Source organism: Vidua chalybeata, chromosome 26 (assembly GCF_026979565.1).
Source record: "Vidua chalybeata isolate OUT-0048 chromosome 26, bVidCha1 merged haplotype, whole genome shotgun sequence".
Taxonomy (NCBI): domain Eukaryota; kingdom Metazoa; phylum Chordata; class Aves; order Passeriformes; family Viduidae; genus Vidua; species Vidua chalybeata.
In genome coordinates this window covers 3626768-3641435 of record NC_071555.1, presented here as the reverse complement: position 1 = coordinate 3641435, position 14668 = coordinate 3626768, and the positions used below count along the sequence as shown (strand labels likewise).

Below are 14668 nucleotides of genomic sequence, written 5' to 3'. Positions count from 1 at the left end.
CACCCTTTTTTTGGAGGGGCCCTGTATGACTTACCTGCTCCCCCACCACATCATCACTGTCCCAGTGACATTGGGGTGCTCCCACCCCCCCTCCCAGGCTTCCCCAGCCCCCCATTTTTACTCACCCCCAAAAGAAGGCACAAAATGAGTGAAACTGCCCTGAGCAGCACCTTGCTGATCTAATAATCTAATAATCCAATCTAATAATGCCATTTACATCTGTACATGCCACAGCCCCCCAAAGGGAGGGAAGCCCCCAAGCAGGTGAAGCCCCCAAAATTCCTGCCTCACAGCAGAGGGGGAGTGTGCCCAAGGGTGGGGCCTCATCTCCTGGAGCTGCTCTGCTGCCAACACACACATGCACATTTGAGTAAAGAATGCTTGAGACCCAAGGCGGATGTAATTTTATTTTAGACTAATTTTGGCAGTTCTGGAGAGTAGGGAGAGTCGTTATCATTTAAGACTTCATGCTGTCATCTAAGTACTCCATACAAATACAGCTGATAAATGAAAATACAGATTTTAGCACATATATATTGTTGAAATTCATGTTGAGAACAGGTAATAACAAGCAGCACATCTTATCCCTGCATAAAATAGCATTTTCCAGTTTCATACAGTAGACAGATCAAAAGCAAGAAATAGTGAGTTCTGCAAGCCAAGCTATTCCTAGCTTGGATACATCACTTTACCATCAAGGAATGCGTTGCCAAACAATATGGCCACTGCCCTTTTAAATCTGACTGAATTTTGTCCACATAACAAGAGCAGAATTTGATCCTTCTATTGGAGAGTGCTCTGGTGATGAGCACCCTGTATGCTGAGCTACTGAATGCTGTTTACAAAAGAGCAGGGTGTGTTTATAATTACTACCAACCAGGAAAGAAAAAGCCTCTCTCACAGACAGAGGTGGATTGAGCCAAATAGCAATAAATATCAAATCTACAAAATTACTGAGAATCATATATAAACGGAGAAGGCAAATGTAACAAAATGAAAATTAGCAACATCAAAGACTACCATTCATTAGTAAAACTCTGAGATGTGTGATGACTGAGCATTATTTAGCACTTTGTTTTTATTTATTTACTTACAATATCTCCAAACTGAAATGTAATTTAGTTGCAATATAAAACATGCCAAGAAGCTGAGCTACTGATCTCAAGTTTCCTTCACAGTGAGTGGTGCTATGGCCATTAAAATTCAGCATGTGATCCACCAAATCAAATGCTGAGGTCTAATTTTGGACAGGATGAAGATCCTCATGTTTACAAGAGCTCATGTGGGTCAAATAACGCAAATGGTAATTGCACACTGCTTCCTCTACATGAATGACCATGGATGAGACACTGGGAGCACAGAGTGCCACAGTCACTGGGAAAGAAGGATGGACCAGGAAAGCCTCTTTCCAAAGGATCACTGAGAGACAACTGGACTAGGACTGAGCAGTGTCACATATTCCTCTTGTGTTCTGCTGTTCTGCCCATCAGGAGCAATCCAGGACCTGAGCTGCACAAAACCAGGTTTCAGCTGCTGTTACACCCTTCTTGCTTCCATCTGTGTGACTAAGGATCTGATCCTTGCTTTGTGAAAAAGCATTGCATACATGGAAGACAGGGTAGATTTGCAATGAGCATGCTGATAAGCATCATCAGGGTAAGAATCTCTTTGGCATGACAGGGTAACCATACTGCCCCTCAAGGTCCTGTTATGCTATCCAAATTGGATCTGTACAGAACAATTATAGAAAAAGGAGCATTCTTCCTGAAAGCAGCAAAGCCAAGTTGTGACTTTACTGTGAAACAACTCTTCCAGGGCAGCAGTCTCAAATGCAGTTTATCAGCAACAACTTCTATTTCTCCAGCTCTTAAAAGAAGCAATCAGAGTTCATTTTTCAAAGTTTGGCAGGAAAATTATCTTCCAATTTCTCCTCTAGAGTGCCCATACCTGGAAAATCTTTCTGCAACTCCAGCTCACTAGTAGACTGAGTCAGAGCCTTGGCATTTATTTTTAAGGCTTCCAGCTACATCCTGTTATCACTGTCTTCACCATCAGAGATGGGACTTATTTCTTGAATTTTCAAGAGATCTCCAGTACTGAAAGTCTTCTCTGTGTTACTGGAACTCATTCTCAGGGCTCTTGGTGGAAGGTCTTCCTTCCTAGAGCTGATCTTCTGAAGTTTAGCAGGGAGCTTGTTCTTCTCTCCTGTAACATCAGCACAGTCAAGTGGACAAACCTGTTCTCTTCTGGTTTTCTTATCAAAAGGACTATTCAAGAGAGATGACTGGGACAGGTTTTCTTCTTGCTCTTTAACACTGTAAGGAGGAGTGGGGACTTCAAAGGTGGCGTGGAACTGAGAATAATCCACACGGAAAAAACCATCTTCCAGAGACATTACTGGGAGGAACCTGTGACCCCACAGGACTTCATCTTCTGTGTACGAGGTCCTGGCTTGGCACGTCATTCCTGTGCAAATGGACAAGAGCAATCCAACGTGAGCAAGCAGACTGGCACATGAGACCAAAAGTACATGACAAGGCTGACAGATAAAAATCAATTGCAAGCCAACAATTTTATAAACTATAAAATGGGGCAATTGTTCCTAGACAATCTTCGGACAGTCAGTGGAGTGCCTCTAATTGACTGACTTGATTTTTATGCAAATATTGCAGACTTGCAACCAAGCCATAGCAAAATGTAAAATTAAAACAGTATTAGCTTGTGTGCTGGTTTCAGCTGGGACAGAATTAGTTTTCTTCATTGTGTCTAGTATTGGAAGCAATTAGGTCATCCCAAAGTTTCCCTCTTCCAGGCTGAACAATCCCAATTCAGACTTGAGAGAGTAAGTAATTCTGTTTCTTGGGAGAAAGAACTATTGCTTGCCAGAGGCTTACAGTGTGGGAAATGAATTTATAGAAAATCCTCAAAACAAGTTTCAAAAGGTGGCCTTACAAAAAAGACTAGATACTTTGGAGAAACAGAACTATGAAAGATGCATTGTGGTAAGACCCACAAGGGGTAATTTTAGATGATTGGCTTTAAGGCATTCACAGCATGGTGTAGCTAAAGCTGATAAGCTAAGAAATATTTACAGGGCGTTGTAATTAGGAAATGGTTGACTTCTGATTGTGATGGTGTGAATTACGACATCTGTATTGTCTCATCCTTCACATGAGACTGAAAACGGAATAAAAGCTTTTAAAACACCTCTCAGTTGCCCCATCTCTGAGTCAGAAAAGAGTATAATCCAACATTACAGAATCCTTTGGCAAGGATCAGGTGTTGGGGGAAATAATGCCAAATAAAAAACATAATCTTGCTGTAGGTTGTGTTACTTTTTCTCCAAACAGTATGTCAAGAGAAAAGCTGTGCAGAGACACTGAACCTCTTCCATGTTCAGACACAGGTGGCATTGTGAACTCATTGAAGATTTTATTCTACATAGTGCAAAATACATCACTGGTAGTATTTATGTGTGTGAACACAGCTAAAATGTGTTCTAACAAAGCTGGCAAATCTGTTACCAAGGCACCACAACAGCACTCACAATAATTTATACAAATATCCCAGGTGAGCAGAACTTTAAGACTTCCTGTCATGGCAGTCTCCAGAGGGAGAATCAGCAGTCAGTAAGCCCAAACTCTGATTTGCTCTCTGGTTACTGCCACATGGATTCTCACGTGTAAAATGTCTCCCTTTAACTATCTAGACAGGTAATTGCATTAAGGGAGGTTATGAATGCATGCTTATCTAAAAGAAATGGTTCAGTTGCAGGGTAAGATGAGGCCTCTGCAGGGATCTAAAGATGCCACACTCAGTGTGAAAGAGCATTCTGCCCCAGTGGATTGTGTATTTGTGTGGAGAGCAATCAGACAGAGATGACTGCACACAGCTGCACCAAAGGGACACCCCTTTTCCAAGGTAGGAATGAGGCAGCTGCTAATCTTGTGGAAAGGACAAGAAAGCTCTCTGATTAATTAAAGTTTAAAAAATCAGAAGAAGAAGGAAGATCAGAACTCTGATGACCATACTGAAGATTTGGACTTTACAGTACTCAGGGATCATTGATGAAGAGCTCCTTATATAACTGGAACCCATTTTCATGGGATTCATGAAAGAGTTGAGTTCTCAAAACAAAAGGCCACAAAATCAGCTGTCACCTGGACAACACCATACCCAAATTTTAAAAAGAAACAAAACTCTTCTCATATTTGTCAATAACCACACATGCCTCCAATCTCTGTGACTATGAGGTCTGTATTTGTGCTGTAAAAGTGGATTTCTTACTCTCAATTCAATTCAGTGCAAGCTAGGCTGAAAGGGATTTTGCAGCACTGGCAACTTTTCAAGTTCAGCTTTCTTTCAGAGTGGTGGTCCTTAAAACAGGAGCCTCATAAGAGTGTTGAGCTGTTCCACAAAGAGTGGCAGGCTGTGTCCCTTGCTGGCCACCTTGGGAATTGGCAATGCAGAGCCTGTGGGGAAGGGAGTCTCTATTGGCTGGTGAGAGGCACTGAAGCTCTGCAGCGTATGGCAGGATATGCTGGAGCCTCCAGGACTAGCAGCTGCCTTGCTAAAAATACCAGCACTGAAAACAAAGACTAAAATTCAGAGTATGTAGGTTATCCTAAGTCTTACCGGTGGTCTCAACGATTCCTTCAAGGATGACAACGATTTCAAATTGCTCACTCCTCAGTGATCTTTGTGAGAGACAGAAAAAGGGGCTCTCTGAGTTAATTTCATGACAGATGGTTAAAGGGGAAACTAAAAACAGCTGGTCAGCTCCAGTTCCAAATCCAACATCCAGTTCACACTGGTCCAGTGGCAGGAATTCTCCCTCCGGTGTCTGTCTGGACTAAAGATAAAAAGATGATTTAGTAATCACTGTGTGAGGCAAAACATAAAATCAATGCAGTAAAGTTTAAACCTGCCTCTTCCATGACATTATCAGCTACATGTGCTAGGTCTGGGGGCTTCATAATGGAGATGTAAGTAATGCTAAATACTGTGAGCCTGCTATGCAAGACCAATTTTGACTTTTCTTATTATGCCAGTAGATCTCATCACCACCTACAAACTTTATTGTGACATATATATATGTGTGTATATATATATTCCTATATTAAAATAGTAATAATTATTATATTATAATATATAATATTATATATGTTTATATTATATATATTGTATATATTTATTAATATTTTAATATATATTTTAATACCTATTTGCTTTTGACAAAAATGTCATGTACCACACACTACATGCCTCTAATGGATGTTCAACAAGAATATCCTGTGGCAAAAGTTCCTGTTAACGAGACCAAAATCTGCAAGCTGGGCACATTTTATTCTGTTGTTTGAATTCACGTTCCATTATTTTTCAATGTTATTAATTTTTGTTTGGCACTGTGATGCACTAACTCAAAGGTAAACACCACAGTAATTGTTCAGTGCATCTGGTAAGTGGCATTTTCACAAAAGCACCTGAACTGACACTGATGATGCTCTCATCCCTTGCGTGTACCACCTACTGCACTGACCTTAACAATGAACTTATTATTAAGCTAAGTGCCTCATTTTTCTTCCCATCATTTCATGGGTCCAAGAAAAATACTGACATAGTAGCTCCCCTCTACTCCATAGGGTTCTCTCCAAATTTTCACGGTATTCAAAGTCTAACTAAAAACTACATCACTTGGCCAGGCAGCTCCTCATGTGATTGTTTTGAAGGTCTCTGGTGGAAATTGCCCACCAAAATTAGAAGCTTTGCATAGCTGATAAATAAATCTTATTTAAAATCTTTTCTGTTTATTGTTTGATTAAAAAGCACTTAACTATTCAAGAAGATGACTACTGATCATAAATAAATAAATATTATTTTAAGTTATACTATAATAAATGAATAAAAAATTGTTTTAATTGTGCTGCATTTTGGAAACATTGTTGACTGTGAGCAAACCAAAGGCGGGAGTTTTGCCCTCAACTCGGGTCTGACTAGTGTTCTTTTAAGAAAGTTTCTGTCTTTAAAGAAAATCCCCAAGCAAACAGTCTATCTTCATATTGTCTCCTCTCTTCACATGGACCTTAAAAATGCTGATTTTGTAACTGCCTGGTATTTATTGGAGATTACATAACCAGCTAGGCAGCAGCTGGAGCCCAGCTCGTTAATAAATACAATCCATGATTTCTGTGTGCTACATGTTTGTTTTGCTGCTGAGGAAGAAACATTCTTCCTGTCTTAAGTAACAAAGTTCTCCCCTCCACAGGAAGATAAGAGTCAATTTCTCCTTTACTGATGAAGACAGAGAAAATATCAGCTGATTGCGTGTGAGAACATTTTCACAAATTATTTATGATCTGAAAGGAAAAAGTGCTATGAGATAAAAGCAGTCAACACTACTGCTACCTAGCAGTTGTGACAGTCTGTTATATGCAAAGGTGGAATCAGCCTACTGCAAAAACGTCTTTTCCCTTCTCCTGAGGCAAGCTGCAGAGCCAGGCTGCAGACCAACACTGCTTTTGTTGCCTGGCAGCTGTTCTTGCAGTGGGTGCACAAACTGATTGCCCAGGTATGATCTTTGCTTCAAGGTAACAAACCTGTATGAAGCAACATCTAAATCTCAAATTGTCCCAAAGCTTCATCAAATACATCTACCTGGACAAAAACGTGCAATTTTGCACAACCTGTTGCCTGACTGACTCAAGAACTGTTTGATCTACACACCATTTTTCTTTTGTGGAAGAGTCTTCGATCAAATCCACTCAATAGTAAACAAATCCAGCGAGGATGATTAGAGGTAACAGATCAGGGAGAAAGCAGAAGGTTGTGTTTGAGGTATTCAGTATCTTACATACAGGATTGATTTATGCAGGGCATGGAGGATTTTTAAAAGAAACTTGTTTGTTGATTAAAAATAGGTTAACCTGAATGAAGAGAGCTTAATAGCCCCAATAGGTTCAGCCTCCTAGCCAGTGACCTTTGTTTTACATCTCCAGCTTTACTCAAAGGATCACAAAACAAGAAGACAGAGGGCTATAAAATGTCAGGAATAAGTCTGGAAGGAACACTTGTGACTCTTTGTTTTGATCATCCACATAACACAAAGACAAGTAAATTTTGCAGATCAATACATGTTGAACAAGGGCACAATTAATTAGAAATGCCCTAGCTTGCAATTTAAATGTGGTCAGAGATGGATAATCTAAAGGTCTCAAAGAATTCCTCTAAAGGTTAATTGCTTCACAGCTGAGGGAAAAAAATTTAAAAGAAAAAAAGACTCCTGTGTCTTTAACTTTCTGCCACTGGATCTTTGGTGTTGGTTTTTATTGCAAGGCAGACTTCCTCTGCATCACCACTTAGTCTGTTTTAGTGTCTGAACAAATACATCATCCTCTTCAAATCTTCACTCCTATCCTTTATTCATTCTCTTTGCTTTTTTCTAAAGCCTGTTTATGCATAAACATGCATATCTCCCTTTAACTGGACATGATGCAGTTTATTATTATTATTATCCCTCTGTCAGTTCACTCATTAGAGAACTCACATAATTATGTTTTGATATCCAGGCGGACTAATTAAGTACTGCACCAGAAAAAGTGAGACTCAAAAGATGCAGCAGCATCAAGCTTAATATTGTAGCACATTGTGGAGAAACATATAAATCTAGAAAATGCTGAACTGGTACATGCTCATTGCTCCTCCCCCACACTCAGACTATCAGCTTGCAAGAAGTGTTATTATATTTTATATTACTGGAATAATATGATCTTGTTACTTTGATGCCATTGTTGAAGGTTGGTGTGGAGTTTTTTAGTCCTTACACTACACCTGGAGCTCCACTGTAGATAATTCCTGGGATCACTGCTACTTTTTATTTTAGTCTACTTGCCCCATGCTGTAAATATGACCTGTGTGAGCTGGGCCTGTTCAGAGCAGAGAAGAGAAGGTGTGGAGGGGGATCTAACAAACATTCCAGAACCTGAGAGGAATGTGACCAAGAAGACAGAGCCAGGCTTTTCACAGACGTGCCTGACAGGAAGGAGAGACAACAGGTATAAGCTGCAACAAGGGAAGTTTGGATTGGATTGAAGAAAAACATTTTCATCATGAGGACAATTAAGCAGTGGAAAAGCTTGTCCAGCAAGACTGTGCAGTTTGGGTTTTTTTTCTTAGAGGTTTCCAAAACTATACTGGAAAAAGCCCAGAGTAAGCTGGTCTGATCTCCTAGCTCACCATACTTTCAGCAGAAGGTTGGCCCACAAACCTCCTGAAGTTCCTGCCAATCTGAACAATTCTGTAATATTAAAAAACTTTTTTTTTTTTTCACTTTCTGCCCTACTTATCAGCTTCTTGAAATCACAATATAATGGGTCTTCTTATTTCCAATGCCTGTCACCTGCCATCTGCAAACTTTCTGGTACAATTTTGTTTGCTTTCAACTTGCTTAAAGCTGTTAGTAAGTACAGCCTAAAGAACAGGCGCCTCCTGGTTCTAACCCAAACCCCTGTGACTATCATGCTTCACAACTGTATTTTTAAAACTATTGTTAGCACATGTTGAAAATGGTCTCTGATGATTTTACATTCCTCAACTTTCTGAATCAAAATGTCCTATACTAGCTGAAACACTCTAGAGATGACTTTACACACCAACACTATCATGTTTATCAATGACATATGTAGTCACATCAAGGGAAGGCACAAATATGTACTGTGATTGAGTTTTATAAAATCAATACTGATTTTCATACTGGTGGCTGCTGCCTTAGGCACACTAGAAAGTTCCAGGAATCAAGGCAGAAAAACACAATTCACTGTGACATTAAAAAGTCCAGGACCTGAAACTGTACATTTTCAGCAGCTAGTTCCAAATAGCTTTTTTTTTTCTATTTCTTGCCCTAGGATTTTGCTTTTCCCAACTTCTGTAGCACTCTATGTAAACTAGAAAGACTTGAGTCTCTGGAAGAGTTTTTGCTGAAACACAGAAAATTAGCCTTGTAACTGTTTTCCAAACTCTCCACAACTCAGTCCAAAAAGAGCCTCAGACTTTTGCATGGTCTCACTTTGCCATGCTGCTGCACAGCCCCTGGACACAAAGAAAAGCCAGCCCAGTGTGGCAGCACCATTGCAGCCCACTGAATGTATCAGGGCATGTATCACACTGTCAGGAAATGCTGTTCAGACAAACTCAGGTTACTGTACAAAGGTAAATCCTCAGAGCTCCATTGGTCTCAGCAAAACACCACATTCACTACTGAACAGATCTCCTAGCTCAAGTACAAAAATGTGGTGTGTTTCTCACATTCCTTCAGTGTGACACCAGTACAAAAGAAAATTCTGGCTACCTGATCAGGTGCAGGAGAAGTGTAGCAAGATCAGCTGTTGGCAGCACTGCAGGGAAGTACAGAGGGCAGAGCTCAAACCACAAAAAGGATCTGCTGAAGACAGCAAACCAATTCTGGCACATTCACCCTAAGTTTACAGGACACACAAGGCACCCTGAAAGCAGCTGATGGAAATTCAAGGGTGATCTGAACAGCCACCACAGGCTCCCAATGGTGTGTCCAGTTCAGTGACAAGGATTTACAGGAGGACATGGGAACCAATACCACGCCTTTCAGTGAGGACTGAGGGGGCAGCTACTGCACATCCCATTTTAAATCATCTTCTGTTCATAGTTGGTGCTTGTCAGAGGTCACAAAGGAGCTTGAAGACAACACATGGGCATAATGATCATACAAAAAAAAATGAAATCAAGAATTGCTCACTGATTCAGTGTCTGGCCTACAAAACAGCTGTCCTAAGACACAATGGTCATGCAGGTCCATCAAATGTCCTTCAGTTTTCTGTCCCAGTCACCTGCATACCAGCATTGTGTAGCAATAGAACTGTCAGCAGAAAGGACCTCAGGCTGTATATTTGGTGTCTTATTTCAAAAGAAAATGAGTTGCCCTCTCTGTAAAAAGACAATGTGACCCCACTTTTATTCCACTTTCACCTGCATTTCATTTTGAATGATAGAATTAAATACTTTAGAGGAGATTTCTGGAGGATAAAGCAACAAAAACCATGGTTCAGCTGGCTTTCCAATTCCTACAAAAATTGCTCCAGTGCAACTCCTCACAGCTTGTTTCCATATATATATACACACACACACATCTTCTTTTTAAATCTTAGCAGATTCTCCATTTTAAGTGGTATTATGTAGCAAGAAAAATTAACAGCTCGGTCTAGCATTCAGCACAGAACAAGGAAAACAGCCTTTCATATTTACCATTGCCCCATCACCTACTGCTTCATGCTTGTTCATGCAGATTATTAAAAAGGCCAGAGAGAATTACCAGACAGAGCACAGAACATTTGTAACAGTAAAATATGATATCCCAAAATTAATGTCATCACTGGGATCCAGCTTCTGACAGCTGAGGAGCTTCAGACAGAGCTCCTCACCAAGCATGCTTCCCTGACAAGTCACAGCTGCTGTGAGATGCTACATTGCTTAATCTTTTTCAGTGTTTTTCTTCCATTCTACTCCAGCCCAATTTATCTTCTGGACCCTTGTAACTGCCAAACTCTTCTAGGGTTTTTTCTTTTTGGTTTTTGTTTGGGGTTTGGTTGGGGGTTTTTGTTTGTTTGTTTGTTTGTTTTTGTTTGGTTTTTTTTGTTGTTGTTGTTGCTGTTGCTTTGTTTGTTTTGTTGGTTGGTTGGGTGGTTTTTGTGGGTTTTGTTTTTGTTTTTGTTTTTTTTTTTGCTTGGTTGGGGTTCTTTTGTATTATGATCTCCTTTGAATTCCAGTTTTCTTGCATTCTGAATTCTACTGGCCATTGTCAGTGATTAATAAACAGATACTGGTGACAATCAAAGGGTGTTTCCACTAAAGCATCTATACAATCCCTCTGAAATGCTGTGAGGTCACTAGCTGGAACACTCACTGGGATAAGGGACTGCAAGCTAAAGCTCACCAAGTTTCCCCAAGAGGAAGAGGAGGTCAAGGTTGATCTTTATCCTAGTTTAATACCACCACAAATCGAATCTTTATTCCCAGCCATAATCTCTAAGCAGCATGCCTTAGTACCCGTCCTTGGAGCTGTCCTGCATCCTGACACATCCATCCATCCTGACCAGACTGGGTTTCTGCCAGCCTCACAATCCACTGAAGTGCCCTGGGAGGTCTCTGCTGAGACAGTTTTCCCCTACACCTGCTTGGCTCTTTCATGGCTCCTGCTGCGAGAGCTACACCAAAGCCTTCCACAGTCCTTCCCAGCGGCCCAGCCACATCCTCTCACCCTCATGCCAAGGGACGGCACGGCTGCCCCGGGGCAGGGCAGAGCTGCCAGCAGACACGAGCAGCAGGGGCTACACAGGAGTAGCCCCACGCTCCTGCCCTCTGTGCCCACCCCTGCGCCTGGCCCGCACCCTGCCCGTGTCGCCACCGCCACGCAGGTGCCCTGTGCCACCCACAGTGTCGCACAAGCCTCACCTTGATCAGCTTGCAGCGGATCTGGGCAGACACCATGTGGCTGTTGCGGAGGTTGCCCACACGAAACATGAGGCAGAGCTTGGCATCGCGCTGCGAGATGACGGCGGCACGGCTGAACATGAGGGTCTCAGCTCGCTTCTTGGGCTGCGACATCTTGATGAACATGCAGCCGATGAGGAACGCATCCACAACGGAGCCCAGCAGCGACTGGAAGAGGAACAGCACGATGCCCTCGGGGCAGCGCTCCGTGATGTAGCGGTGCCCGTAGCCGATGGTGGCCTCGGTCTCTACGAAGAAGAGGAAGGCGGAGGGGAAGTTGTACACGTTGGCCACGCACGGGCTGTACGTGTCACCGTGCGCCTGGTGCAGGTCACCGCGCAGGTAGGCGATGCCCCACCACATCGAGGCCATCACCAGCCAGGCGACCGTGTAGGTCAGCAGGAAGATGAGCAGGTTCCAGCGCCACTTGAGGTCCACCAGCGTGGTGAAGAAGTCGGAGAGGTAGCGGCTGCTCTCGCCGCCCAGGTTGCCGTGCTGCACGTTGCAGCGCCCGTTCTTGTCCACGAAGCGCTGCCGCTCTCTGCGGGCGCTGCAGCGAGCGAGGCCCACGGCCTGGTACTCGTCCCCGAACTTCCTGCGCACGGCTGACATGCCGCCGGCTGCCGGGGGGCTCCGCGGGCACGCCGGGGATGCGGCGGGGCGGGGGGCTGAGCGCACCGCGCTGCCTGCGCGCAGCAGCCGCCAGCCCCCAGGGCTCGGCGAGCACCGGGATGCCCGCGGAGCCGGAGCGGGAGAGGGAGCGGAGCTGCCAGCGCTGCCCGATCGCCAGCGGGGCAGGACAAGGGCCGGAGGAGCCGCGGCCTGAGAAGGCAGACGGCGGCAGGATCGCGCAGCCGGCGGGGAGAGCCGGGCTGGGCTGGGGCGGGGAGAGCCGGGCTGGGGCGGGGTGAACCGGGATGGGCTGGGCCGGGGAGAGAGGGGCTGGGCCGGGGAGAGAGGGCTGGGGCTAGGGGAGAGCCGGGGCTGGGGAGAGAGGGTTGGGGCTGGGGAGAGAGGGGCTGGGCCGGGGAGAGCCGGGGCTGGGGCTGGGGCGGGGAGAGCCGGGGCTCGGAGAGCCGGGGCTCGGGGCGGGTCCAGCGCCGGAGGTGTCTGGCCGAGCGAAGGTAACTCAAGGGAACCCAAGGTAAAAAACGCAAGGTAAAAACACCCAAGTGGTGCGCATTACAATCACACCACCTGCCAACTGATAGCAGACTCTGTCCCTGAACTCCTGTCAGTGCCCCTTTCAGGTAACTCCCGCAATTTATACATAGAGTGTGATGTTCTGTGGTGTAAAACATCCTTTGGCCAGTCCATAACCTGTTCTGGCTATTCTCCCACTCAGCTTTTGTGTGCACCTCTTCACTGGCAGAGAATGAGACACATAAAAGTCCTTGACTTAGGATAAGCACTGCTTAGCAACAACTAAAACCATCAGTGTGTTATCAGCATTATTCTCACACTAGTTCCAAAACACAGCCCTGTGCCAGCTACTAAATTAATGCTATCCCAGCCAAAACCAGGACACTTGGGAAAAGACCTTATCCATAACTAAAGTGGATATGTAAGAGGTAAATTCTACAGACTCCATAGCAGTATTTCAATCTGCTTTATTTTCAGCTGCTGCTGAAAATAGCAAAATAGCCACTAGAACTCCTCTTCTCTTCTCTTCTCTTCTCTTCTCTTCTCTTCTCTTCTCTTCTCTTCTCTTCTCTTCTCTTCTCTTCTCTTCTCTTCTCTTCTCTTCTCTTCTCTCCTCTCCTCTCCTCTCCTCTCCTCTCCTCTCCTCTCCTCTCCTCTCCTCTCCTCTCCTCTCCTCTCCTCTCCTCTCCTCTCCTCTCCTCTCCTCTCCTCTCCTCTCCTCTCCTCTCCTCTCCTCTCCTCTCCTCTCCTCTCCTCTCCTCTCCATAATCATAGGTTCAGAGATTCTTATCTCCAACATTTTAGGGAGGCTTTCTTTCAGAAACTGGTTTTTTTTTCACTTCATTATTTTATTAAGAGCAGAAAAAAAGACATGCTTTTACCTGGGAAATATTTGTGTACTTTCTTCTTGCAAGGGTAGTTGTCATGAGAAAGAGCAGCCTCTGAAAGGGCAACACATTCACCTACAGAATTCTATATTCTCCATTTTTGTAAGAAAATAGAGTTATTCTGCATGACTGACAAATCACAAAAACTGTACCCCAATTTCAAGATTTTTTTTTAAATAACCCTCCAACTGCAATGTAATGAAAATGGTCTACAGTGTTACAGGACTGCATTTGCATTCAGTGATGCCATCAGAGCACAGGAGTGTAAGTTTAAATCTCTACGTGCACAGATGATTTTTAGGTTTTATATTTACTGGGATTTTCCTTCTTTTCATTGTTTCTTTTTTGTTAACTTGTAAAATAGTAAGGGAAAGTTGTCACAATTTTAAAAAGTCAAAGGATACAAGAAACACCAACTTGCTAGATTTTCTTCTGGTAACTGCAGCAGACAGGTAAGGTATTACTAGCTGTTCTTGTAATGATCAACTTTTATTTGAAGAAACGAGCTGATACTGTATGCATTTAGTAATATTGCAGCCACTGTACCTGCAAAACCACCCATGGTAAAACCTTAAACCATTTGCAGTGAAGAACTTAAGTGTCAAGAAGTAGAATTGGCAACTTCAAGAAGAAATAGCAATTACTTGTGTAAACATGACTTGATTTATACATTAATTCTTACAAATTAAATGAAAAGTTATTTAACAACGATCAAAGCTGCCTGATGACAAGTCTCTGTATGTCTTTGTCACTCTATTTTGACAAATTTGGCAGTTTTCCTATACTTTTACAGTCACAGCAGTGATTGATGCAGATGAAAGCAGCTCTGTAGCTTGGAAGATGGAAAATATTATTTTCTTTTACATTATTCTTTGTTCAGGTGAACCTTAGAATACTGGGAACCATTTCTTCTTTGTCTTTATTAATGACATTTATCACCATAGTGATGTATCACATATGAATAACTTTGTATAAAATATTATTTACTTATATATTAAATTCTGTAGAGCAAAAAATCATCATGTTTTGTGAATACTTTGCTAAATAGCTTGGTTATTCTTTTCAGAGTAATGTTCTGTGCTGCAGACTTGTCTTCATATAAGTAAATATTTTTAAAGGAT

The 14668-nt window shown here is 43.0% G+C and overlaps 1 protein-coding gene across 1 annotated transcript; it reads right to left on the bottom strand.

The window, feature by feature from the left end:
* Positions 1–387: 387 nt before the first annotated feature.
* LOC128800272 (G protein-activated inward rectifier potassium channel 1-like) lies at positions 388–12338 on the bottom strand. The gene is made up of 3 exons (XM_053965383.1): positions 11479–12338; positions 4636–4852; positions 388–2466 (listed from the first exon to the last, which is right to left on the bottom strand). Exons 1-3 carry the CDS (start codon positions 12127–12129, stop codon positions 2024–2026), a joined length of 1311 nt encoding a protein of 436 aa, XP_053821358.1. The 5' UTR covers positions 12130–12338; the 3' UTR covers positions 388–2023.
* Between the last annotated feature and the right edge of the window lie 2330 nt (positions 12339–14668).

What these genes read in the sequence shown, in the direction of transcription:
- LOC128800272 (XM_053965383.1), bottom strand. Translation starts at nt 12,129, where the DNA reads ATGTCAGCCGTGCGCAGGAAGTTCGGGGACGAGTACCAGGCCGTGGGC. An exon ending in TCCGCTGCAAGCTGATCAAG is followed by an intron (nt 4,853 to 11,478) that starts GTGAGGCTTGTG and finishes TTTTATCTTTAG; the next exon opens with TCCAGACAGACACCGGAGGG. An exon ending in AGGAATCGTTGAGACCACCG is followed by an intron (nt 2,467 to 4,635) that starts GTAAGACTTAGG and finishes CCATTTGCACAG; the next exon opens with GAATGACGTGCCAAGCCAGG.